The following is a 26,016-nucleotide window of genomic DNA, read 5'->3' as shown; positions in this document are numbered from 1 at the left end:
GCCCCATGTGTACTCTGATGAAAGAGAAGCCAGAGACAGGGCAGTTTCCTCCAGGGTAGGAGACTGAGAACTGTGGATAGATAAGCCAGCCCTCTTACCAACTGAGGCACTTAGACCCCTGCTCCTTCTCCAACGCTCCATAGGTGTAGTCTTTTTTTCTTTCTGTTTTTGCTTCTGTGGGATAGGGTTTTGTTGTGTGTCGTAGGCTGGGCTCTAAGTCATGGTGATCATCTTACACTCTACAAGGGTTGTCAGCGTGTGTCCCTGTACCCAGCTTTTCTTCTTCGTGTCCCTGCTGCTTTCTTCACTGTCTCCTGGTGAGATGACAGGTGGCTGTGTGGACACAATTGTTTTGCCTAGAAAAGTAGTTGAGAGTTCTCAGCTTCCTTTGTATATCATTTACAATGAACATTATTAAAATTATTTGGCATCTTGACTTCTAGGTATTATATAACTTAAAATAGTCATACTGTATATAATATATAATTATATATGTATACCATATATAATATACTAACTTCTGTCTGTGCATGTATATATTTCTTTGAATAACTTTGTAAGATCAATTAGAGGATGTAAAATTTTTTAAGTAAAAACAAAATTGTCCTGAAACCCAAACAAAGACAAGCTAGTTGTATGCCGAGGAGTCCACAGAGGGTAGCCATTCTCATGACTTGGGCTTCTTTTACTCATATTTTGGAGAATAAGCCTTTCTAAAAGCATCGTGACAAACTCTCTGCCAAGGCTGTCATACTTCATACTGCATGTGTAGAGACTTGAATGCTGCATGTGCGTGCAGGGAGTCAGAGGCCGCTGATGGCGGAAGATGCCACAGGTGCCTGCAAGGAAGGGACGGGCCACAGGCGTTAGCTTTTGTCCGCTGTGTGCTGATTTGCATACTAGATGAAGATCAATTCTGTCAGGTCACTATTGCATGGATTCTGAGGACTTAAATAAAGATAAAATAACTAAGTATCTCTCTCCCTCTCTCCCTCTCTCCCTCTCTCCCTCTCTCCTTCTCTCCTCTCTCTCTCTCTCTCTGTCTTCCACAGAACCATCAGAGTATGGCTGAAAAGAGACAGCGGCCAGTACTGGCCCAGCATCTACCACACAATGGCCTGTAAGTAATGGACTTTTCCACCTAAGGACCTTGTTTCTGATGCCTTGGAGGATTTAAATTTCAAAAGCTTGGCTAAAAATTGCCACTGGATTTCAGAATGAGTGCTTTTGTTGCTCAAGACTGCTGACAGGCTATAATAAACCACAGGAAAACTCCTTTTATAGAGGCAGCTGGTCTACCAGCCTAACTGAAACAGGACCAAAACTTAAAAAGAAAGGATTAAAAAAAGAAGAAGAAAAGAAAACGGGAAAGGGCCATTTTGCTTTGTCCCACTTTGTCCAGATTACACTCAGCTGTGACTTAATGAGAATAGTTTTCAGATTACACTCAGCCGTGACTTAATGAGAATAGTTTTCAGCTTCTCAGTGTGCTTGAGTGCCCGTGCCTGGGCAGACGTGTGGTGGTGGAGGAGAGCCGTTGCTTCCATCACATGGGAATTGCAAATTCAGGATTTTCAGCAGGCACCTCTAACCGCCAAGCCCTCTCTGTGGCCCCCAGTGGTGACTTTTTACTCAGTGGTTGGTGGCTGATCCAGTGCTGTGAAAGACCTGCATGTTCCAGATACTGTGGTTTGACTTGTGATTGTGACCAGCTTTTTCCCTGCCCTTTTCACTGTCCCCACGTGTCGTACAAAGATGGGGACCAAGGAGCAACACTTTGTAAGTGGACCATCTTCTCAGAAGTCAGGCATGTAGCTCCATTGGTAGACTGTTTGCTTAGCATGTTCGAAGCTCATTCAGTACCCGGCACAGCATAAAACTGTAGCCTGTGGCAACATAGCAGGGTTCAAGGCCAGCCTGTGCTCCATGACACCCTGTTCTGACTTAGAATTCATCATACATCCTCAAACCAGTCTCCCCAACATTACTTTGCCATGTTCTGTCCTACTGTTTTTCTTCAGCTTTTCTCAGAGTCAAAGCCCTGAAGAAAATGCCTGGATGCCACCCAAGGCCAAGTGAGAGGTGAATCCCAAAGACCCACAAAGGAGGCTGTTCACCGGGAGCTACATGTCCAGCTTCTGAGGAGAGTCTCGATTTAGAAAGTGTTAAGTCTTTGGTCTTACTTCTCCATGGTGCCAGGCAGGAGGTGGGGGTTAGGGGGGCAGATAGTCAAAGGAACAGGCAAAGGGCTGATCACACAGGAGTATGTGGGTACATAGGCCTTTTGTAACTGAGTGAACAGCCACAGTTGTGGGGCTGCTTGAGGCACTGCGCCTTAATGAGGGATTTCCTTGAATTAAGGGCTTCCACCATCAGATGACCCCCAGGAACAGAAGAGGATTTGTTTGGAGCTTAATGGTTTGTTACTGAAGGTCATTGTGAAGTTCCTCTGTAGGAAGGCTTGTGGCAGTCGTCCTAGTCCTGGTGACACTGGTCACAGCTTTTCTAAGCATTCCAAAACTGTAAGACCTGTGTCAGTACGGATCACCAGTCACTCAGTGCAGCCCGGACAGCACGTCCCCTAGCAGCGTCCTCTCATGTATCCATTGTGTGTGCAGTGTTGGTCCTGTAATAATATCTGCCAAAAGTCAGTGGTTTGTCAGCGCTAGGCCTTCCACGAGCTTTGGACAGCTGGTCGACTTCCTTATGTCACCTCAGTGAAAGTGAAATCCTGCTTAAAAGTGAGTTTGCAAGGGGATAGGGAGCACATCAGAAGGCTCCCTGATAGCTGCTCACAGCACGCTGGATAGCAGAACCTTCTCGCCACCTGTGTCTGCATGCATCGTGGTTGTGTAACCTTGGTTTCTTACACCAAATTCTCCCCGTGAAGTATGAAGCACCCGGTGTCTTGAAGTGTGTATGGAGCCTGTTTAAGCAGCAGGGCGAAAGGAGGTAATACCCTGTGGGCCTCCTTAGCTACAGCACCACACAATAGGCTTCTGCTGGATGGGCAGCTTCTTGCTTCCCTCCAGTGGCCCAGCCACAGATCCGAGAGCTGGAAGGAAGCAATGGTCTGGGAACTCATCCCAGTGCCTGCAGCGCCTTGTCATCATGGCGGAACACCTCTCGGACGCTGTTGCAGTTATCCTCCCACCCCCACCCCGGCTTTCTGCCATAGTTCATATTTTGGTCATAACAGCCTCTTGGATACTGAACACTGGCTCATGCTCCCTGGAGCTGTAGCCTGAGATGCTTCTGCCCTGCATTGGTAATAAGTTGTATCCCTCTCCCCCTCCCCCAATTATCTTCTTGCAGTGTTGGGAAGGCAGTTCCTAGCCCTCCCTCCTCCAGGTATTTTTCTGCAACTTTATTGTGAATTAAAAGTAATAAATGTCATTTGTTTATTTTGTGGGGGTCTAGAGGACAACGTGTGGGAATCTGTTCTCCTCCTACCATGTGGCGGCAATCGCCTTTATCCACTGAGCCCTCTTGTCCACCCCTATTCTGATCGATGGGTGCCCCCTCCCCTCCAGGGCTCCAACACCCAAGCATGGTGTTAGGTCTTGAGCATGTGACCATGGTTCTCTCTGTCCCCATCCATCCTTGACTGGGCTTCACTGGCTCTCCTGAGGTAGTACCCAGTTAGAGAAGGAAGGGCTGGGAAGAATAGTCCCTGGGCTCTGCCGAGGCTGGCTAACACCTGCATGCCAAGCGGGATCCATGTCAGCTTGTTATCACTGCTGCTAATGCATTTTGTTGTTGCTGTTGTTATTTGAGACAGGTGACACTCTGTAGCCTACCCTGGCCTTGAACTCACAGCAGTCCTTCTGTTTTTCTTCCCCATTGCTGGGATTCAGTCACAGGCTTCCATGCACAGCTCAGACACTTTTTTTTTTTTTTTTTTTTTTTGGTTCTTTTTTTCAGAGCTGGGGACCGAACCCAGGGCCTTGCGCTTCCTAGGTAGGCGCTCTACCACTGAGCTAAATCCCCAGCCCCAGCTCAGACACTCTTAACTGCCTATGCTGTGGTAACACGACAGTGAGAAAGTATGGCAAATGATTGATGAAAAATAACTGCTATTTTCAAATGACATTTCTTACATTAATAAATTCAAAAAACAAGAAAAATGTTTCTGCAAAACTATCTGCAGATTATTGGATTTGAGATGTTTAGTGGCCATCTACCAGGTTCAACTTTGCTGTGACCAAGGCAACTCTACGTATTGCCCCGTGTAGTCAGTCTTACTCTGTAACCTCCCTTAGCAAGAGCCACTTTCAGAATCTGCTGTGGCTGAGGAAAGTGATGACTCAGTTTCTGACTTTATGCACCAGGCCTTTTTTCCTTGGCAGACATAATTCGATGATGTCATAACAGCCATTTTATGGATAAGGAAATTGAGGCTGAAGAGATTTAAGTTGATTGCTTGTGGCTGTAATTCTGATCCACCCCAGCTTATGGCTGTAGAACCACGTTGCCCACCAAAAGGGTGAGGTGGATCCACAAATGTCTTATGTGCAGGGCCAGATGGCAGTGTTGAGAGTCCATGGACCAGACAGTCTATGCCAGCCGCTCAGTCAGCTCTGCGCGGTAATATGAAAGCGATTATGACCAGCGGCTCTCCTGGGCCAGCATCACAGACTGTGGGTAGAACTCCGGGTGCATCTGGCAGTCTGCTCTGAGTTTTACATGTGTGAGCTCAGACTTGCAGGTGCTTCTTGTGTAGTTATTGCCGTTCATTTGAAAGATGGTCTTGTGTTTTTCCTCTCTGTAAAACTGAGCAAGTAGTCAGCCCACCCACCCTTGTTTCTAAACTGTACATTGCTTACCCCAGGAGAAACCTCTTATCCAGATAGATAGATAGATAGATAGATAGATAGATAGATAGATAGATAGATAGATAGATGATAGATAGATAGATAGATAGATAGATAGATAGATAGACAGACAGACAGGTAGATAGATAGATGATAGGTAGATAGATACGTAGATAGATGATAGATAGGTAGATAGATAGATGATAGATAGGTAGATAGGTAGATAGATAGATAGATAGATAGATAGATAGATAGGTAGATAGGTAGATAGGTAGATAGATAGATAGATATGTAGATAGGTAGGTAGATAGGCAGGCAGGCTATGGTATTACTGTAGCCAAACCAAACTAGGGAAGTTTTTTAATTAAAAACTCTAGATCAGGGGTTGGGGATTTAGTTCAGCGGTAGAGCGCTTGCCTAGCGAGCGCAAGGCCCTGGGTTCGGTCCCCAGCCCCGAAAAAAAAGAAAAAAAAAAAAAAAAAACAAAAACAAAACTCTAGATCTGTGAGAAGACAGGTTAGATAACTACGTCTCACAGGAGCCTGACCACTGGTGTTTGGTCTCTGGAGCCCTCAGTGGAAAGAGAAAACTCCTGAAAGTTGTCTCTACGTTTCCTGCTGCCTGTGTGTGCCCTGCATCACTCACACAAGACACCATCAGCAAATGTACATTCTGTAGCATCATAAAATTACTCAGAACCACAGCATTTTACAGAAGCTCGGAATTTTACACGTTCATGTGTTTTTATGATAGTGTCAGGCATCAGAAGAACTGAACCTTAAAGCCAACATCAAAATTTATCACCAGCTGATAAGAAAATAAATCTGTTAAGTCTTTTTTTTTTAAAAAGCAAGATTTATTTATTTTATGTATGTGAGTACACTGTAGCTGTCTTCAGACACACCAGAAGAGGGCATCAGATCCCATTACAAATGGTTGTGAGCCACCATGTGGTTGCTGGGAACTGAACTCAGGACCTCTGGAAGAGCAGTCAGTGCTCTTAACCACTGAGCCATCTCTCCAGCCCATCTGGTAACAGTCTTAAATCATCACAGCAACTGCTGTTTTAATTGTGAGATGGTGTGTGTGTGTGTTTGTGTGCATAACAATGTATCTTTGTGATTATAATTATCTTTTAATTCAGGCAGCCTAACTTAAAACATATAGGTGGCCTCAAACTCTCAAACTCTCCTACCTCTGCTTCCTGGGTACTGGGATTAAAGTCATGTGCCACTGTGCATGGTAGAGACTATAATTCTTAAACACGATAATATATTATAATTTCAAACATACATATAAACATGTACAGACTTGAAGTCAGCTCAAAGTCGTATACATCTGGTGAGTTCCTATGATGTCAGTGTCTACCTTCACCTACAGAGTGCACTCTCAAATGCAGCTGAGGTAGTCGTGTGTAACCTTACAATTGCCTTGGGGTATAATTCTGTGTTTTATTTTCTTGGGCAGAGTATGAGTCCAGGGGCTGGGGAGAGTGCTCAGTCCATAAAGCGTCTGCCACCCAAGTAAGAGGACCCAAGTCCAGATCCCCAGAACCCACAAGCTGGGGATCACGCTGATGACCTGTAACATCAGCAGTGTAGGGTGGGGGATGGAAAGGTGGTAGACACAGGCAGGTCCCTAAGCTCATTGGCTACAGACACTGTCTAAAAACCTAAAGATATTGATTGAGGAACAATACCAAATGGCTACCTCTGGCACATGCATATGTGTATATTAAGAGGTACATACTGCTTCCCCTGCCACTCTACCAGATGGATGGATGGAGGAAGGGAGGGAGGGAGGGAAGGAGGGAGGCAGGGAGGCAGGCAGACAGACAGGCAGGCAGGCAGGCAGGCAAAAAAAGAGCCTATTGGAGTGAGAAAACTTTAGGTTATTTCCCAGTGGTAACTTCCTTTAAAGATTTTTTTTTTTTTTTGTTTTGGATTTCTTTTGGGCTTTGAGACAATGCTCTGTGTGCAGCCTGGCAGTGTATGTAGGCAAGCTGGCCATAAATTTGTGATCTTCCTCCCTCTGCCTTCTGATGGTTCAGTTACCAGCTTGTACTCCCAGCCCATCTTTCTTTTATTTTAATACAAGCCGCACACATCTGGTTTATTTCCCCCCTGGAATGCGTTTTCATGTGTGCTTCTTTCTTGTTAGTTTAAATTATTTATGCTGGGTGAACCCCAACAGTTCTGTCTCCAAACATTCAGTTCTAGGAATCGCGTTCCTCCCAATTTTTAGAGGACAATTTGGAATTCCTCTTGTGTGAGAAACACATTTTGTTGCCCATGATTCCTGGAAGAGAGATGGTTTGGCCATGATGAGTGTGTTTGTGAAAGGGGTTGATACTGTTAATACAGTCACAGCTCTGCTCATTACAATGGGTGTGTGCTTTTGCAAAGGGGAGTGGCTCTTTTGTTCTCCTGGGGAAAAGTAATCCTGTGCCAGGTTCCTGGCTTGCTCATGTATGCCGCAGGGTGGAAGTCAAATGCCAGTACCCTTCATTTTTAGAGTTCACTTAATCTTTCCTGGGGAAGGGTGGTGGGGCAGTGTGATACGCAGAAGTGCTGGTTCCAGAGGCATCCATGCTACAGTATGGGTTCCACTCAGACGAGACTGCATGCTGCCCCACTTCACCCAGAACTCTAAAGTAACTGAGGAGACTTACCGTGTTCCGGTTTAGAATTTAAATCACGGGGCACTTCAGTTATATTTCAATATGCATAATTTATTTTTTATAAAGCATTTTTGTCTAGTTTTTTTTCAGCCTAACCCATATAACTCTTCTTAATAACAATGTACTTTAAACAACGGCTTCTAGTCCTTAGCTTTTCTCATGATGTAGTCTTGTCTTTTCCGCAGCTCCTTGCTCTGCCATGGCTTACCATCACGACAGCAGACGGGTGTTTGTGGGCCAGGATAACGGGGCTGTAATGGTAAGTAGGGTCCGTGTATTCAGTGTGTCCTTCCTGACTACCCTGTGCTTACCTATGCTGATCAGGTTGTTTGTCATGAGCAGTGTCTGATTCCTTATAGCTATGAGACTGAAAATGGGTTCAATTTAACTAGTGCTTATCAATCAATTTCCATCGATCTCAAAATTCTGTCATGGTTAGAGTCTCATTGCTTAGGTCACCCACAGAGCACACAGCGTTTTTATAGTGGACAAGAGACCTGTAGCTACTGCCACCTTTGATAAGGTGGTGGAGAGCCTCTGTGCACCTGTGTGTTTCTGTGTAAGACAGAATGGAGAAGAAGGGTCAGCTATTCATCCAGGAGCTCATGTGACTCTGGAGGGAAAGCAGTGTACCTTGAACCACCTTTGGTGTAGGATGGGATATTTAAATTTTCAGCCTGATATTGACTGGTGTTTTTTGAGTCTGTGTATGCCTATCTATTTGTTTCCTTAAAAGAATTATAACTCATGTGTCACAATGGTCGTCCTCCTACATGTACATTTTAGCAGTCTGTAGTGTATGCTCATTAGATCAAGTCAGCGCCACCACTTTCAAATTGCAGAACTTTGCATATCCCTCAAGGAATGCTTGCTCCCTGGAGCACCCCCACCCCCCACCCCCGCTGCCTGTGCCTAATTTACTTTCTCAGAATGTTTATCCTATGCACTTTGTGTGAATAGAATCACGCTGTATGTGTAGCTAGCTTCTTGTGAGCATCTTGCGGCGTCCTCCCTGTTACAGTTTAGACTAGTTACTTCAGCCCTTTTTGTGGTGGACTAGTATCCCCTAGGTAGAGCCATCTCAGTCTGTCCACTGATGAATTGGTTGGCATCAGGGTTAGTTCCATGCGGGACTGTTGTGAACATTGCTACTGTGGCATTGTGGGTAAGTCTCTGTGAATCTGCATTTCTCAGTTTGGAAATGGAATTTCTGGGTCATGTGGTGACTGTTCAGTATTTCAGGAAATCCCTTATCCATTTTTATTTTTATTTTTATTTCTGAGAGAGAGGGAACACTGTGCTTTATAGCCCAAGCTACTCAAGAACTCACCACCTTTGTGCCTTTACTTCCAAAGTGCTGATCTTTGAAACTTGTGCCAATCTCCTGTGTGCTGGGTTTGATTTCTAAGTTCTTGCTTAGTACTAAATACTAGACTCCAATCAGACACACAGTTTGCAAAAATCTCTCCTATCCTAAGCATTGTCTTTTCAGTCATTTTTAAGTTTTGCAAAGTTCAATTTGTCGTCGTCTTCTTCTTCTTCTTCTTCTTCTTCTTCTTCTTCTTCTTCTTCTTCTTCTTCTTCTTCTTCTTCTTCTTCTTCTTCTTCTTCTCCTTCTTCTCCTCCTCCTCCTCCTCCTCCTCCTCTCCCTCCTCTTCTCCCTCCTCCTCCTCTCCCTCCTCCTCTCCCTCCTCCTCCTCTCCCTCCTCCTCCTCTTCCTCTTCCTCCTTTTCTCTTCCTCCTCCTCTTCCTCCTCCTCTTCCTCCTCCTCTTCTCCCTCCTCTTCCTCTTCCTCCTCCTCTTCCTCCTCCTCTTCCTCCTCCTCTTCTCCCTCCTCCTCCTCTCCCTCCTCCTCCTTTTTCTCTTCCTCCTCCTCTTCCTCCTCCTCCTCCTCTTCTCCCTCCTCCTCCTCTTCCTCCTCCTCCTTTTTCTCTTCCTCCTCCTCTTCTTCCCTTCCACCTCTCCCTCTCCCTCTCTTATAATTTATAAAGTATCTGACAAACAGCTGTCAAAAGCTTATCTTTTCTTCTAAGAGTTTTGCCTTGAGGGCGCAGGTCTGAGTTGAAGGAGGGTATCTTAGCTGGCTGATACTGAGTGATAAAGGAAGGACCCAGGCATACCTGAGACATGGATAGTGGCCAGGTCATGCAGGCCAGGCCTATAGGTAGAGTTTTACATCTTATAAATTTAGTGAGAAGCTTTCAAGAGGTTTTAGATGGGCAAATGATATAATATATTTCATATCCCTTTCTACCACTTTCAGATAGGATTTTACCACATTGCTCAGGCCGACCCTAGATCTTACTGTGTAGTCCCATTGGCCTCAAACCTATGATCTTCCACCTCACTGTGATAGGATTATAGGTGCCCCCTATATTCTTGTCTGGCTGTATTCTTAAAGGACTAACTCTATGGAGAGTGGATTGGAGAGCAACAAAAATGGAAGGGAAGTCAAGTTACTATAACAATTGGGAGTCTGGGCTCAAGGACAGTGGCATCAGAAGTGCACTGAGTGGAGTAGTTAGCGTACGTCCTGGCATGTTTGTTACAGGCTGAATTTGAGAGCACAAGGAAGATGTCAGGTGACAGCAGATTTGGTGCTTGTGCTAAGTAGGTTGTGGTACCATTTACAGAGGGGAAGGCCCAGGGCAGTAATTGGTGAAGTGAGAGAGGAGGTGCACAGCAGAGAAGGCTGAGATCAAGCTGTAATTAGAAGGCTGTCTGTTTATGTCTAAACAGAGGTAAGAGCTAGTAAACTTAAAAGGCTAGAAAGGAGATCAAGATAGGCAAAGGGGAGGAACAGGGCCCAGGTACAAAGACACAAAGGTCATGAAAGAAGAAATGGGACTGAGGTGACAGAAGGGTGGCGAAATGGTGGGGTGGGGAGAACCATCAAAACACACCCTGTTGGAAAATGTCCTAAGATTATCTAGTACTTTACATGTTAATTTAAAAAGGTACATAAATACGTAAGGCAGCCCACAGGATAGGAGGGAGCCCACTGTCATTGCAGACAGAAGCCTGGAGCACAGCGATAGGAGAGGGACTGATGGGAAAGTGTCAGTGGTTAGTGTGGGCTGATCATGAGAAAAGTGTTCTGCTGTGTAGGTTAAAGAGCCTCACTGGGGTTGGGGATTTAGCTCAGTGGTAGAGCACTTGCCTAGCAAGCGGAAGGCCCTGGGTTCGGTCCCCAGCTCCGAAAAAAAGAAAAAAGAAAAAAGAAAAAAGAAAAAAGAAAAAAGAAAAAAGAAAAAAAAAAAGAGCCTCACTGTTGGACTTGTTGAGTTGTCTTATAAAGATGCCTTGATTATGTCTAAGGACTAAGAAGAAAGAAAGAGCCAAAAGGAAGGGTATAGGCTGCTTCTCTGGGATTCATACAGCATTGGCAGGGGCAAGGACTGCTCTACACACAGAGTACCAGTTAGTGGCAAAGCTCTGCCTTTCTCGTTCTAAAGACTTTCTAAGGATGTCATGATGACGCACGTGCTCCTGTGAGATAAGAAACCCTTGAGTGTAAGCCTCTGGCCCTTCTGCAGGTGGCAGTCTGTAGTCTCCATTCTGAGGGATGTTTGAAGCCCTGCTTTTGAGTGGAGAGCAGGCTGCTGTTCCTGCACATGGAAAGCTGTGGCTACAGCCAAAGGGCAGTGCACATCCAATCCTGAGGTAGTCAGCCATTATTTCAGTGCAGATCCAATCCTGCGGTAGTCAGCCGTTGTCCCCAGCTGGGCCAGCCACCTTGTCTAGATTCTCATTTACAGTGCTGATGAACTTTGGTACCAAGCAAAGCCAGATGGAGGACAGGAAGTCTGTCTTTCTTTCTGTGTTTTTCTTACTCTGTCAGTCTACAGTTTATAATGTATGTGTTTAATAGTACCTTAACAATTTAACATTAATCAGTAGGATTCCTAGTTAGTGCATACTCTTTTGACTTTCATTTATTCTTTGCATTACAAAAGTGTTTGCCACCCCCAGTTATTTGGAAAATAAGACTATTAGTACCCTTCACAGTCTCTGAATTCATGTTTTAGAGGGTCTGTTTATGCACACACATATACATTTTCCTCATTCAATTTCTGAGCCATCCCCATGTCTATTCTGTAAGTCATCAACTCTGTTGATAACAAGTCTTGAATGTTGTGTTCCTTATCCATATCTTAAGGGGCTTCACTAATTGTTTTTGTGTAGCCGAAGTAGCGAAGTTAACCAGCGTTTGCAGTTAGAGTGTGCCTGGCTGTGGAGGAGGCACTGGACTTGAGTCTGAGCTGGCCAGACACGGTTTCTATAAAGCATTCCAGCTGCTTGAGCCCCCTCGAAGGGAAGGGGGCCTAGGACAGGTTTGCTGGGAGGAGCAATTACTACCCCTTTGTAGCTCATCCTGAGTGCTGTGCCTCTTTGGAACGTGCTTCATTTTTCATTGAGCTCCTGTCGTTTTAAGAACTGTAACTTGTCTTTTTATTGCGTATGCTTGCTTTTAGGAATTTCACGTTTCTGAAGATTTTAATAAAATGAATTTTATCAAGACCTATCCAGGTAATGACACATGCTCTGGCACATGAACACATTTAGATACACACACACAAAGCTAGCATGTCCTCTCCTATGACTTTAAGGTGGGTTTCCATGTTAACATTTCCATTTTATTGCGCTAGTTATATGAGAGAATATAATAAGTTTTTTATCATCCTTTTCTGCTTCCTGGCATTTATATTTTTATATATTGGGTTACGGTACAAGATTTAATTTCACCATTCTTCTATTATTGGAGGAAGATATGCACTGTTTCCAGTTTTTGGTTAACATACAGCACAGTATACATGCATGTGATCGTGTGTACATGCACACGTCTGTGAGTGTAATTAATCATTACATGTATAAATATGTGTGCTCTTGACTGTAACAATGAGTCTAGATGTTTAATTTTTGTGACCTCTACCTAAGACAAATCCCTACAAATAGAATAGCCAGGTCAGACACTAAAAAGTTATTTTAATGCTACAGAATTGTTTTTGCAACTCTTCCCAAACAAAAGTACAGCTCCATGGAGAGCCCTCTTGCTGGATCTTCCCAATGCTGCTGCATTATTATTTGATATCAAATTGATAGAAAAATTCACAGTTTTAAAATGGTCTAAGCTTTATTAAGTGTTGGTCGTTTGTTTTCCGTGAATGTCCTTTTGCGATGTGCGCCTCTGTTCCCAGGGAGTTGCAATGTGTTGTAACTGAGTTAAAAAGGTGTCCTTTGGAACATCTGTAACATACACATTTCATAAAATCTATATGTAAGTTGTCAGAGTTCTCTCTGTGCTATAGGTTTTGTGGTGGTCTTCAGAGTTTTGGTCTTAAAAACCATGTGAAAGACTGAATAGGGTTTGCTACATTTTTAAACTTTATCCTGAGGGAGAATTTAAACACTATGTTTGAAGCAGGGTAAACATTAACAGGCTTCACTATCCTGTCCTAAAAGAAAACATTGAAAAGCTCCAACAACAGAATCTAATCCTGAAAACAAGATGGCTCTTCCAGAGAGTCTGAGGTGTTGACTGTGAGCTGGGGTACGCCTCATCTTACCACAGTTTGACAGCTGTGGATTTAGTGGGAAAGTGGGGTCAGTCAGATCAAACTCATCTTTTACTTCTAAAACTTACTCTATGAATAAAAGTCACATCTCTCAGCTTTTGTATCTGAAATTAATAAGCACCCTGTGTTTGTGGAAATCAGAAATAACATTTAAATCAGAAAAAAGTAAAACCAAAGCTACTCAGTCCTCAGCAGTTGCTCAGCTACCCAGTCACCACCAGTCACCACCAGTCACCACCCGTCACCACCCGTCACCACCCGTCACCAACCAGGGGCGGTGGGTTTGCCTGAACCTGTAGCCGAGAGCTGGAGCACCCTCGAAGTTTCGGGGTGGTTAGGAGCATGTGGTTTGTGTGCATGACAATTATACTGACTCTGTGTGCCTCAGTTCCTCTGAAGCAGCTCACACAGCTGAGGCAAAGGTCGCCTTTTCTCTTTCTCGCCTCTAACTTCAGTTGTTAGAGCATTTGTTAGACACCAACTGTGTGCAAAGTTGTGCAGTTTTGTGCTAGATGAAGTAGAGTCATGCCACTGCCTGGGGGCGGCCTGGAGTCAACCAGAAATATTTCAGAGGCCGAGTTATAGAAAAGCTTCCTCCTTTCTCAGCTGCTCCTTCAAAGAACTTTACAGATGGCCCGTCTTTACAAATAATAATAAAAAGCTATACACAAAGTTAAAAGAAAACTTACTGATAATGCTCTATTTTAAAATGGGTATATCTTATATAAGTACAAAAGATAGTAACCAGGTATGTAAGCTACTTTGCTGGATTCAGTGACCAAAGACCTAACAAAAGACAAATTAAGAGAAAGGTGGGTTACGTTACCTTCAAGTTTGAGGGTCCGTCCGTCCGTCCATCCATCGTGGCAGGAAGGCCACACATACACACTGCAGTAACCAGCAACTACAGCATACCTTTGCTCTGCTGAGAAAACCCCATAATTGTCCACAGAGACCAATACTAAGGTTGTCAGAACAAAAATTAAATGTTCCTTCGACATAGTCAGGCAGACAGGTAACTTAAAAAAGGAAAAATCTCTTTCTCTGTTACCGGATTCTTTCTTGAGCATGGATGGCCCCTCAGTGGCTCCTGGCTTCTGACCATCTTCTATTTGAGGTGGTCCAGGGCTTTGGGACAAGCCTGTGCCACTATGGGGGCGCGAGGAGAAGCACATTGCCTGGAGTCTTCCTGGGGTCATGCCCGCACAGTCACTCGTGTTCATGCTGTGGAAGCTGAGCCCCAGCTCTCCGAGTGTGGAACGCTGTTCCTATCCTGAGGGGCACTGACCCTCCCTTTGTCTCCCTGCAGCTCATCAGAACCGAGTGTCTGCCATCGTCTTCAGCTTGGCTGCCGAGTGGGTGGTCAGCACGGGCCACGACAAGTGTGTGAGCTGGATGTGCACGCGCAGCGGGAACATGCTTGGCCGTCACTTCTTCTCGTCATGGGCTTCCTGTCTGCAGTATCCTTCCAAGTGCCAGACCTTCCTGCCCACCCTGTCTTACTTTGCTGCTCGACTTGGAATGGAATTGTTAGTTGTTCTGAAGACAGAGTGACCCTATGGATTTATCCTAATATCCAAGAACCTCTGCGTCTCCTTTTCTTTGGTATAGAGCATTTCTGTGAAAAATAATGACATTTGAGTTTTCCATGGGTACTGATATATATATTTATACTGATATATATATATATATTTATACAAAGTTTCAGAGCCAGGCTAATGCCGGCCCTTCATTCCTTTCATTACAAAATGGAAGACCGCACGTCCCTCTGTGCTTTAGGAATGGGCTGCCAGGAGCCACATGGAAAACTTCCTTTTATGCTTTTTTTTTTAACGTGAAGGGGGACTTTAATTCTTACAGTACTCTCACAAGTGCCTCAAATTTCCCTGATGATAACAATCCCTGCTTTAACAGTCCAGCTTTACCCATAGTGCACCTCTGCTCCAGGTAATCTCTGGTTGCTGTGTGCACCAGTGCTGACAGGAGGTACGCTGACTGCATGGGGGTGATCAACAGCAGACAGCTCCCTGGGATAGGTCTCTCTTACAGCTGAATAGAAGAGTGAAATTCCTTTTTGTCTTTCCATCAAAAGTTTTCATTTAAAAAATTTGTTATGAGCCAACAAGATGACTCAGCAGAGCAGGTCTTTACCACCAAGGCTGACAACCTGAGTTTGATTTCTGGGTCCAACATGGAGGAGAACGAACTTCCGAATGCAGTCCTCTGACCTCTGCCTGTGCATCATGGATGGTACCATGGTACACCTCCCCCATAGCAAACGTAAAATTACTTTCTTAATTTTTGTTACAAATTAATACATAAATGAGATATTTAAGGTAAAAATTTAAAATATTATTGTCCTGGTTAGGCTCAAGGGAGAAGTGCTCATGTATTACATTCCGAGTGAGCTTTCCTGTCACGTAGAAGACCTCTCACAATGACCTTGCAGACCACAGCACAAACTCACCCCCCCGGCCTGGCTTTCGGTCCTCCTGACCTCTGCTGTACCCACCCCCACAGCCTGCCTTGCGGTTCTCCTGACCTCTGCTGTAGAGTGAATACCTGGTTTTCTATCCAGTGCTGGCGTCTTACAAGTGTCCGAGCTTACAGAGTGAGAGAGCAATGAACTGCTACTGGTAATTAATATGCTTTAAGCGGGCTGCCACAGCAGATAGATAACTGGTGTCCGCATTATGGAACTACCCACTGTAAGGTAAAGTAAGCCATTGTTGTCACTTAAAGTGGGATTATCCAGGCAAAAAAGATGAGTTCATGTCCTGTACTTTCTGTCAGTATAACATCATTTGTATACGTATTTCATGAAACAGCATCCCGTTCCATTTCCATTGCCTGCATGCGTGTGTGTGTGTGTGTGTGTGTGTGTGTGTGTGTGTGTGTGTGCGCGCGGGCGTGTGCGAGCACGCGTTTTAATGGTTTCTTACAACTTGACTGTAAACTGCCTGTGTGTCGTCTCTCCTGGCTCTCGTGATTTTCATGGCTGGTTGCTATGATCCTGGCCTCGGCGTTAACAGCTGGTGGGTGGGTACTCACTTTCCTCGGTATACACCGACCACCTAATTGGCATTTGCTCGTTGCCTCTCTGTTCTGATCGCAGGTTTGCGGTCTGTGGCTGGCTTTGCTTGCTCTGTGTGTGTGTTGAAGTGGGTCCCCGTCACCTTTCCTTGACCGAGCCTCCTCAGGTACGATCTGGATACTCAGCATGCATTTGTGGGCGATTACTCGGGACAGATCACCCTGCTGAAGCTGGAGCAGAACTCCTGCTCAGTTATCACCACCCTCAAGGGCCATGAAGGTAGGCTCAGGTCGACTTTTCCCCTAGGTCAGGCATCCAGATTCAGCTCTGTGGGTTTGGAGAGCGGTTCAGTCCTTGCGATCTTTCAGTTTGAATTCCGTGTGCTGGGATTGAAAAGAAAACTGGGGTCAGGTGTCAGGTCCGTTCATACACCAGAAATCCTGTCTAAGTTGTTCACATGGATGCTTTGCATTGCTTATCTTGTTTACTGGTTGGTTGATTGGTTTTTAAGGTGGGTCTCATGCTAACCCAGGCTGACCCGAGACTTAAGTCACCTCAGGCTGGCCTCAGTTCATAGTAACCCTCCTCCATTGGCCTCCTGAGTGCTGGGGTTACAGTTGTAAGCCACTGTACCCGATAACCTTTAAAATCATTGTTTCTGTAAGAACTGTTTTTGGGGAAGGCCACACAGTACTGGTTTTGATCCCAGGGCCTGGTTCATGCCAAGTGAGAACTCTACCTCTAACCTTCACTTCCATCCCTAGACCGTTTCTTTTCAACAGACCTTTGGAAGAATTGTCATTACTGCTGTTCTGATTTTGTTAGCTTCTAGAGTGGTGCCATTAGAGAAACTGGGTGGGCTGGTCAGCCTTACACCTGATCACTGTGCTCTGGGTAACACTAGATTCACTTATTGTGTGGCAGTGGGTCTCTATGGAGGAATGTAAAATTCTGCTGGCTAGTTGGATAAACCTTTTATGTACATAAAAGTACATAAGTTCATTTCATTGACCACTGAGCTGAAATGCAGTATGGTTTTTAGAAAGATTGCTGGATCCCATTTCTATTGAGTCACAGGTTGGAAATTTGGGGTCCTGTAGTTTAGACTGAAGAACTGAAGATTTGTTGAGAGGATCGATGTGGATGTTTCAGAGGGTACTTGTACTTAGATCATACCCTGAATTTAGGCTCTCAAGGGCAGCAAGTTGGGCCTATCACACATGTTAGCCAAGTTGCTTAGATGAAATAGACTGTCCATGATCAGGGACTCCGGGGGAAAGAAGCAAGGCTTGGCGCAGCCCCCTTCCCAAGCATGGCAGATTCTCTCATGACCTCTGGACCTTTCAGGGTCTCTGAGCTTCTGAAGGCAGAATGGATGCTAAAGCTGCTTAGTGGTTTTCAGCGTCAGCGTGCTTATATGTCGGTTAGGCCGCTGACTGACACATGGGGGCCACAGGACTCAAGAGAATGCACAGAAAAAAAAAATGGGACCACCGAGCTTGCTTTGCCAACTGCTTTTTTGTTTTGTCATTGACTTCTGTTTTTGAGAAAGTTTATGTGAGAAACTGGCTTTTCTTGCTTGTGAATGTGACTTCTTTCCTTTCTGTCTACCTGTGGGCTCAGTAGAGCTGTTTGTAAGCAGCTGCCTAGAGCAGTAGCGACTGGAGACGCCCCTGCAGGACAAATCTCTAGAAACAAAAGATTTCCCCAAGGGCACCCAATTTGATAAGTTAGCAGTGTGTGAAATATAAGGGATGAGTCTGTCTGTCTGTCTTTCTTTCTTTCTTTCTTTCTTTCTTTCTTTCTTTCTTTCTTTCTTTCTTCCTTCCTTCCTTTTAAACTTTTTTGGCTTATTTACCTGGTAAACCTACATTTTTTCTCTTGAGGCACTAATTTTCACAGATAAAAGCATCTTAGGGTAAATATCTATAAAGTCTCATGGGTCAGGAGTAACCTAGATTTATATCTTGTATAAAATGCGCATGACAAACTATACGTGTTTATTGAAGACACAATGGGATTTTTTTTCTCTTCAGAAGTTTTGTGAACTGACTTTTTATAATGGGTACTTTATAAATTATTGGTACAGAACAAGGAAAAACTTTTAAGGCCTTTGTATTCAGAGCGGTGTGGCTCAGAAATCCTCACCTTCCAAGTTTGGATAATGGATTTACAGTGTTTTCTCCATGGTACATGGGAATGTGGTTTGAATGACCCTTTGTTTGCCAAAATAGATGTTTTACTCCAAGGCTCAGCCGATAGTTGGGTTTCCCACAGTCAAGCCTGTGTGTCCTGATTCTGAGTTCTGTTTGACCTGTCTCACATCCCTAGGTAGTATCGCCTGCCTTTGGTGGGACCCTATCCAGCGGTTACTCTTCTCAGGAGCATCCGACAACAGCATCATCATGTGGGACATCGGGGGTCGGAAAGGCCGAACACTCCTCCTTCAGGGCCACCAGTATGTCACCATTTGGGGTGGGGGTCAGAGGCAGGAGGGGAGGGCTCTGGTACTCTGTCTAGGAGAGCAGCAGCCTGATCGGGCTGGATTCACTTGAACAGCCTCTGTCAACCCTGAGTGAAAAGAGCATGGAGTGGAAGGCGTTCTTCCTTCTCAGTCCCAAGAGTCACCACTCTTCTGTCCCAGTGAATAGCGGCATGGATTAGAAACTGGACTCGAAAACTGGCCATGGCAGATTGTGTCCTAAAGTGCGGGCTCCCCCTGCACTGGAGGCGCGCATATTTTATTATTAAAGTGCGGGCTCCCCCTGCACTGGAGGCGTGCGTATTTTATTATTAAAGTACGGACTCCCCCTGCACTGGAGGCATGCATATTTTATTAAACCCTAAGGTGTGTTTCATCAAAACGCAATGTGTATATCAGCAGCCATGGTTACTTAAGCTCTGACATTGTAAAGCTTAGGGCATGTCCTCTGGCCTTTGCAAAGCAGCACCTCCTTTACCCCCTCACCCCGCTTTTCTTCCTTCCTTGTTGCTGGTCAGACCATAGCTGTTTACTGGAATTAGAATCAAGTTGAAATTTAGCCAGGAAAAAAACTAGATGCCAAAGTTAACAGTCAGAAGACTTCTTGCCTGGCATCCCGGTCTGAGAGCCTTCAGGAAGAGGGCAGAGTTCTCCTACCCACGTGTGCATGTGCGTCACCTGTGGCTGTGTGTGCAGATGGCTGCACAGTCCTCGTGACCTGACAACTTCTTCATATGAACTAAGTTTCAGTAAGAGTGACATTCCATTTTGGTTTTGAATAAGGAAATAAAGCTAAAGAGAGATTGTGGGGATGGACACACATCTGTAGTTTTTTCAGCCTCTCCAGCTTGTTTAAGTGCCAGATCCAAAAGGAGTGGCATTATTATTTATTTATCTCTACCCATGTAGAGAACATGGGTAATGTGTTAACGTTTGCTGGGTGAGGAGGCCCTTGTTACCGCGCCAGATACGTAGTGATAAAGCAGCACCGAGTAATAGAAGGAAAGCAGGCAGAGCTCCCGGGATGAGCGTCTGGTCTTTCTGTGTTAACCTGTGACTTGGGTGCCATTTGCAGTGACAGGGTGCAGTCACTGTGCTACCTGCAGCTCACCAGGCAGCTCGTCTCCTGCTCGGCGGATGGCGGAATTGCGGTGTGGAACATGGATGTTAGCCGAGAAGAGGTAAGAAGCAAGATCGTGGTGGATGGGCGGGTCAGAGGAGAGCCCAGTCTGGCTTTTTCACCTTGCATGCTAGAAGGTGGCTGAGGTGTGAACAGACCCCACTGCTCCACCTACAGATTATTGTCTACCAAAGTTCAGCCTTCTTTTAAACGTTTAAAATTAAATGATTTTACTTGGGTGTGTGCATGCATGTACACATACATGTAAGTATGATGTGTATATACTGTGTTCATGTATATATGCATGGGTGTACATTTCACATACACGTGAAGGCCAGAGGTCAAAATTGGGTGTCTCCTCCCCTTGTTCTCTAGCTTAGTGTTTGAGACACCAAGTCCGGTGCTCACTGATCTGAGTGGACTGGTCAGACCCGAGGAATTTACCTGTCTCCAGCTCTCCAGCGCTGGGATCACAGGCGTATACCACCATATCTGGCTGTTTGTGCGAGCTCCTGAAATAGGTACTCATAGGAAGCGCTTTGCTGACTCAGCCGTCTTTCCACCCTTCTCTGCTGTGCTGTGCCGTAGTCTGTCCTAGGTGAGAGTGTCTGGCATTGATGAACAATATGAACAGATGGGCAGCTTTCAGCTTGATTATCAACTTGGAGGACTCTTTGCAACCAGTGTCCTTCTAGCTTATCCATGGATTCGGACTCCTGGAGGCCTTCCCAAGTATTCATGTAGCTCCAGAGCATTGCAGCTTAGAAGCCCTGAGAAGGATGTCACAGGGCAAACTCAGCCAGGCAGTTGTTGTCGTAGAGAAAATGCACCTCTGCTCTCTGCTCTTATTTTGCATTCTGTTGTCTTCCACTGAGTCCAAACTGATACATTTTTCTTTAAGGGCAACCCGATTTTTCAATTTCTTTGAGTCACTATCTAGTATGGATAAGTCTAGAGAAGTGTTTTAATCTCTGAATATCCATTTCCTTTTCTACAAAGTGAAATCATTACTTAAGAGGATGTCTGAAGTGCTTCCATTTCATCAGAGTCTAATCCTCTCCTCATCTGAGGGACATCACAGTGACTCTCTTGACCTTGTCGTCATGAGGTTCTTCAATTATTCATCCCATGCCAGCGTCTGCAAATAGATCTGGTAGAGGTAGAGTGGTGTGTACGTCCACAGGCTTTTTATAGCTGTCATCAGATGGTTCCAGGCAGGACCTCCTGCTCGTCTCTGCTGGCACCTGTGAGGAGGTCTGTCTTTGCTCAGTGACATTGATGGCTCGTATTGGTGATAGTGACATTGATGGCTCGTATTGGTGATAGTGACATTGATGGCTCGTATTGGTGATAGCAGAAATGGATCTAAAGCAGGGCAGTGGATGGTAAAGACAGGCTCACTCCAGAAGCACTATCAGGCACTTACAGGGTGGCCATACTGTCTGACAACACACACACACACACACACACACACACACACACACACACACACACACACACACCACACACACACACACACTACAGATGCACATGTGGAGGCCAAAGGATGACATCAAGTGCCTTGATCTATCCTCTTTGCTTTATCCCTTGAGAATGGTCTCTCACTGAACCTAGAATTCACAGGTTTTTGTTAGGCTGGCTGGACAACAAATTCAAATTCAGCCCTTTCTCTCTCTCTTGACCACCCCACAGTGTAGTTCTAGGTGTGTAACTATGTCTGGCGTTCATGAGAGAGCTGTGGATCTGAACTCAGGCCTTCATGTTTGCACAGCAAGGATCTTATCCACTTGGGGGAAATGAGTTTTGTTTTCCTTTTCTTTCTTTTTTTGATTCTCCGTTGTAACCGTATGTGTTACGTGGTGTCCCACATATTCCCTATACTGCCCTATAGTCCTTGTGTGGGTTAGTGTGCCCTGTGCCATCATAGTGGGTGCTGTGTTTGTCCAAAGTCCACCCGTGAGTTTCTGTGCCTGGCACTGCTTTACGTTTTTCATAATATCTGTGATTCTCACTGAATAAACTTTAGTTTTTAATATGTCCCATAAGTACTATCGGGTTCAGTCTGTAGGAAACAAGTTTTCAGCTTTTTACTTACAAGAAACTTGCCATCCCATGAAGAAAACAGATGGCTCCATAACTGATAAAACTTGCTGCCTCATCCAAAGGTGTGCTAATTGCCAGGTTTCCTGGCAGCTTTGTGTGCAAGCCAAATAGGAAACTCTGGCTGCATGGCTGCTGACTAACATTGGGTCTGTACATTCTGAAGTGTTCTGGTGTGGCTTGGAGCGGTGGGGCTGCACCACACTTAGTGCCAGTGTTCTTTGTTCCTCCGCCTCTAGCTATGCACAGCAGGAATGGCTAGTGTGCGAATCTGTTTCCTGGGTCCTATGTCCATCATTCCCCGGTCTCCCCCTGAGATACAGAGACATGAGAGGAAGGATGCACTTCCCGCATAGCCAGACACAGTTGTCAGGATTCTCTCATGGGTTTAACTACTCTGCTTTCCCCCCACCTTTGTACATTCTTTCAGAAAATGAAATCAGAAAGTGGGAGCAGCACCTCTCCTTCAGATTACTTAATGGTGAACTGTAATTATGTTTGTAGGAAAAGAAAATATAGTCCTGTGTATAAAAGTGCTTCCTGTGTGGCAGAAATGACTTCCTGTTAGTCATCTCTCTAAGGGAGCAGGGAGCAAATTATACCAAGAGGCATTAGCAGATACTAATTTTTCCTAGCTAGGGAAATGTAATGCAAAAGTGAGCAGCCCACTGTCTGTGAGGCCTGACCCTGCCGGGGATCCGTACAGTGATCAGACGATACGGCACAGTTCTCTAGCTCCACTGCTCACCTGGAGTGTCTCTGGACCGTTTCTAGCCCACCGTGGCTATCAGCCCCCTCCCACAATAGACCACATTTGCTTCCCCGACAGAGTGTAATTAGGGCTGTTCATTTGGAAAGTAAATATGTTTGAAATATGAATGAACATAGTTATGGAGAATGTTTAAGCAAGCAGACTTCAGAACTTAGAATACTGTACTAATCCATCAATAGAGTGTAGATGAGTTAGCGGTTAGTGGCAGTAATAAAGTGGGATTATTAATGGATTCCCTCTGCTCACATTGGACAATTGGAGCAGGATGTAAGAAAGAGATAAAAGTCAGTGCTCAGTTAATACCCTCTTTTCTGGGCTGAGAATGTCGCCGAGTGGCAGAACATTTGCTTGGTTCGCCATCCTCCTCATTGTGCTCTCCTTCTGAAGACAAAGTCTCATTAATCCACACCAGTCTGGGACTCCTGATGTGGCTGAGCATGGCCTTAGACTCCTGGTCTTCCTGGGCTTCACTGCCTGAGCGATGGTGTATGTAGACGCACACCGCCACTTCTGCAGTGCTAGGGGCAAACAAACCCAGGCGCCTCCATCCCGGGCAGGGAAGCAGCAGCCCAGCTTTGTCCTCAGCTCTGCTCTGCTCTTCTCAGTGCCGCGCAAACAGCCCCTGTTCTAATAGACAGCACTCACAGAGACAAATGGCTCATAGTAACTGAGGGCTTAACACCAACTTCTGAGTATTAACAAAATAAAATTACGGATTTTCTTGTCTTAAAATTTGTTCCAAAACACATGTCCATTTATGCACTGACTATCGTTTGCTATCTCAAGGTATTAAAAGGGTATTTTTCTCTTTCCCTTGTGCACTTCTGCCCTCTAGTTCAGCAGAGTAATATGCTGTCTTCTTTTTTTTTTTTTTTTTTTTTTGGTTCTTTTTTTTTCGGAGCTGGGGACCGAACCCAGGGCCTTGCGCTTCCTAGGTAAGCGCTCTACCACTGAGCTAAATCCCCAGCCCCAATATGCTGTCTTCTTAACCATGGCTCTCGGGGTTGGGGATTTGGCTCAGTGGTAGAGGTCCTGAGTTCAATTCCCAGCAACCACATGGTGGCTCACAACCACATCCATATTGAGATCCGAAACGTCAACTCCAGAACCTTTGTGTTAATATATGACATGGTAGCATAAACACAGAGATGTTGGCTCTGCTGCCCCCAGGCTCCTCAGTGGTTAGAAAGCGATTCCTGTCAGAAGTGTGAGCAGCCCTTCTTCTGGAATATAAAGCAGATGTGGGACACGAAGACACTGGGGCTGAGGCAGGTGAGTGGCCAGTGTTTATTCTTTCTGGAAGAATTTTATATCATCATTTTTATTGATACTTTGAGTCCCTAGAAAATCATGCTTTGTTTTTACAAATGTGGTTAATCTATTGTTTTATATCACTGCCAAGAGACCTCTTCTCTCACTATTCCACTGCTTGTTCTCCACTGGAAAACTCGGGTGCCTGGAGAAGCTGCAGAAGACAAGGATAAAATTATTAATGCATAGGAGCGAATTTTACTCTTATGTATTAATAATTAATAGGAGATGGATTGATGGATAGATGGATGGATGGACAGATAGATATATGGATGATGGATAGATGGATGGATAGATGGATAGATATATGGATGATGGATGGATAGATAGATGGATAGATAGATGGATGGATACATAATGGATGGATAGATGATGGATGGATGGATAGATAATGGATGGATAGATAATGGATGGATAGATGATGGATGGATGATGGATGATGGATGGATGGATAGGTAGATGGATAGATAGATGGATGGATGGATGATGGATGGATGGATGGATGATGGATGGTTGGTTGGCACTAAAGAGTTCGTGGTTAAAGTCTGCTATACTCAGTAGTAATAATTGGAGTGTTCTGGAAATTTCTGGAGCTTATTTCCTGAATCGGAGCTTAAAAAGCCAAAAGAACATTATTCCTCCATCAAGATTATTTAAAACCTACTTTAAATTTTTTCTTTGAAGGTGGGATAGGTTTTTCTTGCCAGAATATCAAGCAATTAGGTTCCTAAAAGAGCTTGAGTTTGGTTTGAATATTGTTGCTCTTTGTGGACCAGGCAATGTCGACAATAGACACTGCTATTGGCCAGCAAACAAGGACAACTTTTTATTGGAAGACCCTTGCCTGTTGGGGAAATCATGTGTCCCAAGTGTCAGTGATGATGCAGTGGGTGTTGGGGGTGTATGGGACATACTCCCCCGCTTCTACACAAAAGCAAAGCTAACTCGTGTTCTCTCCACCATGGGGAAGCATCACTGCAGGAAGTGTGGGCAGGCCGTCTGTGGGAAGTGCAGCAGCAAGAGGTCCAGCTACCCTGTCATGGGCTTTGAGTTCCAGGTTCGAGTTTGTGATTCCTGTTATGACTCCATCAAAGATGAGGAGTGAGTGCTTGCTGGTCTTCGTCTTACTGTATACTGCCCTCTCTGTCTAATGGGCATCTAAATATGGCAGCCTGAGAAGGTTCTAGATGGATTTCTGCCCATATGCTTGTCTCTTTGAAGGTCTCTTGAAATGTTCATTTGTTTGTTTTTAATTACATTTATTTGTGGGTGGGCTGGGCTTGGGTGTGGAGGTTCAGAGACAACTTGTGGAATCTCTCCTCCTACCAGATGGGTCTTAAGGATCAGACTGGTGGAAAAGTGCCTTCTTGCCAAGCCATCTCCTCAGTCCACATAAACCATTTTTGAAGAGAAATGCCTGTTCTAGCTTTGCGACACTTTGGGCCACTACTATTTATCTCAAGGGGCTTCACTGGCTTGGGCAGTTTTTTTCTGAGTACCGGTGAGGGTCGATAGGAGTTGTCGAGCAGCTGACAGGCCCGTCACAGGGCTCTGCAGAGATGTGTCCCTGTGTATGTGGGAAGCAGTAATTGAGCAGACTGACTTTTCTACTCATGCCAGCTTAGTTATGGGAAGACTGGAGAAACCTGTGCTCTTTCTTCAGATGGTCTTAGAGAACTTCATCAGACATTTCCTGATGTGGGCAGATCCTTTAGGAGAAAACCACCGTTCCTTTTCCTTTCTCCTGAGCTATGGCTGCAGTAGCAGAGGCCTGTGTCTCCCACTCATGATGGGCAGTGACCTGACGGAGGGAGTGCGGCACCATGGCTCTGACGGTGGCAGATTCACTGGCATCATTTACTAGTGAATGTTGCCTGTGATCTCCTCCAGTGCTGTTCGTCCTTAGTGCTGGAAGTTCATGTTTTTATGTTTGTGTGCCAATCTTTCCAGTGCAATAATAAATTATTTTTATGCTGAGAGCCTTAACCTTTTTGAGGTCTTGGCTTTGGGACTAAAGCCTCTATAGTCATAGGTAGCAATGAATAGCCTAGTAGGGGTACCAGTGGAAGGGGAAGCCCTTGGCCCTGCCAAGGCTGGACCCCCAGTGAATGGGATTGTTGGGGGGAG

At 45.1% G+C, this 26,016-nt stretch overlaps 1 protein-coding gene across 24 annotated transcripts in view; it reads left to right on the top strand.

The window, feature by feature from the left end:
- Positions 1-26,016, top strand: part of Wdfy1 (WD repeat and FYVE domain containing 1) — a 93,054-nt gene that overhangs the window by 21,594 nt on the left and 45,444 nt on the right. For 5 of the 24 annotated variants that reach the window (XR_015628556.1, XR_015628557.1, NR_172064.1 and 2 more), the window contains exons 2-10: positions 1,053-1,120; positions 7,680-7,753; positions 11,970-12,024; positions 14,380-14,530; positions 16,271-16,383; positions 18,436-18,562; positions 19,662-19,767; positions 23,749-23,850; positions 24,860-24,990. Coding sequence is in view for 5 of the 24 variants with exons in the window: in XM_087565471.1 (XP_087421597.1) it covers positions 1,053-1,120; positions 7,680-7,753; positions 11,970-12,024; positions 14,380-14,530; positions 16,271-16,383; positions 18,436-18,562; positions 19,662-19,767; positions 23,749-23,850; positions 24,860-24,990 (927 nt within the window). In the remaining 19 variants the exon portion in view is untranslated. Of the gene's footprint in view, positions 1-1,052; positions 1,121-2,021; positions 2,083-7,679; positions 7,754-11,969; positions 12,025-14,379; positions 14,531-16,270; positions 16,384-18,435; positions 18,835-18,857; positions 19,768-23,748; positions 23,851-24,859; positions 24,991-26,016 lie in introns of those variants that run through there. The other 19 variants (XR_015628562.1, XR_015628561.1, XR_015628560.1 and 16 more) reach the window with 9 other exon arrangements.

Source organism: Rattus norvegicus, chromosome 9, assembly GCF_021556685.1.
Source record: "Rattus norvegicus strain SHRSP/BbbUtx chromosome 9, alternate assembly SHRSP_T2T, whole genome shotgun sequence".
Lineage (NCBI taxonomy): Eukaryota > Metazoa > Chordata > Mammalia > Rodentia > Muridae > Rattus > Rattus norvegicus.
Note: the sequence above shows the minus strand (reverse complement) of the source record. Positions and strands in the feature narration are given on the sequence as shown.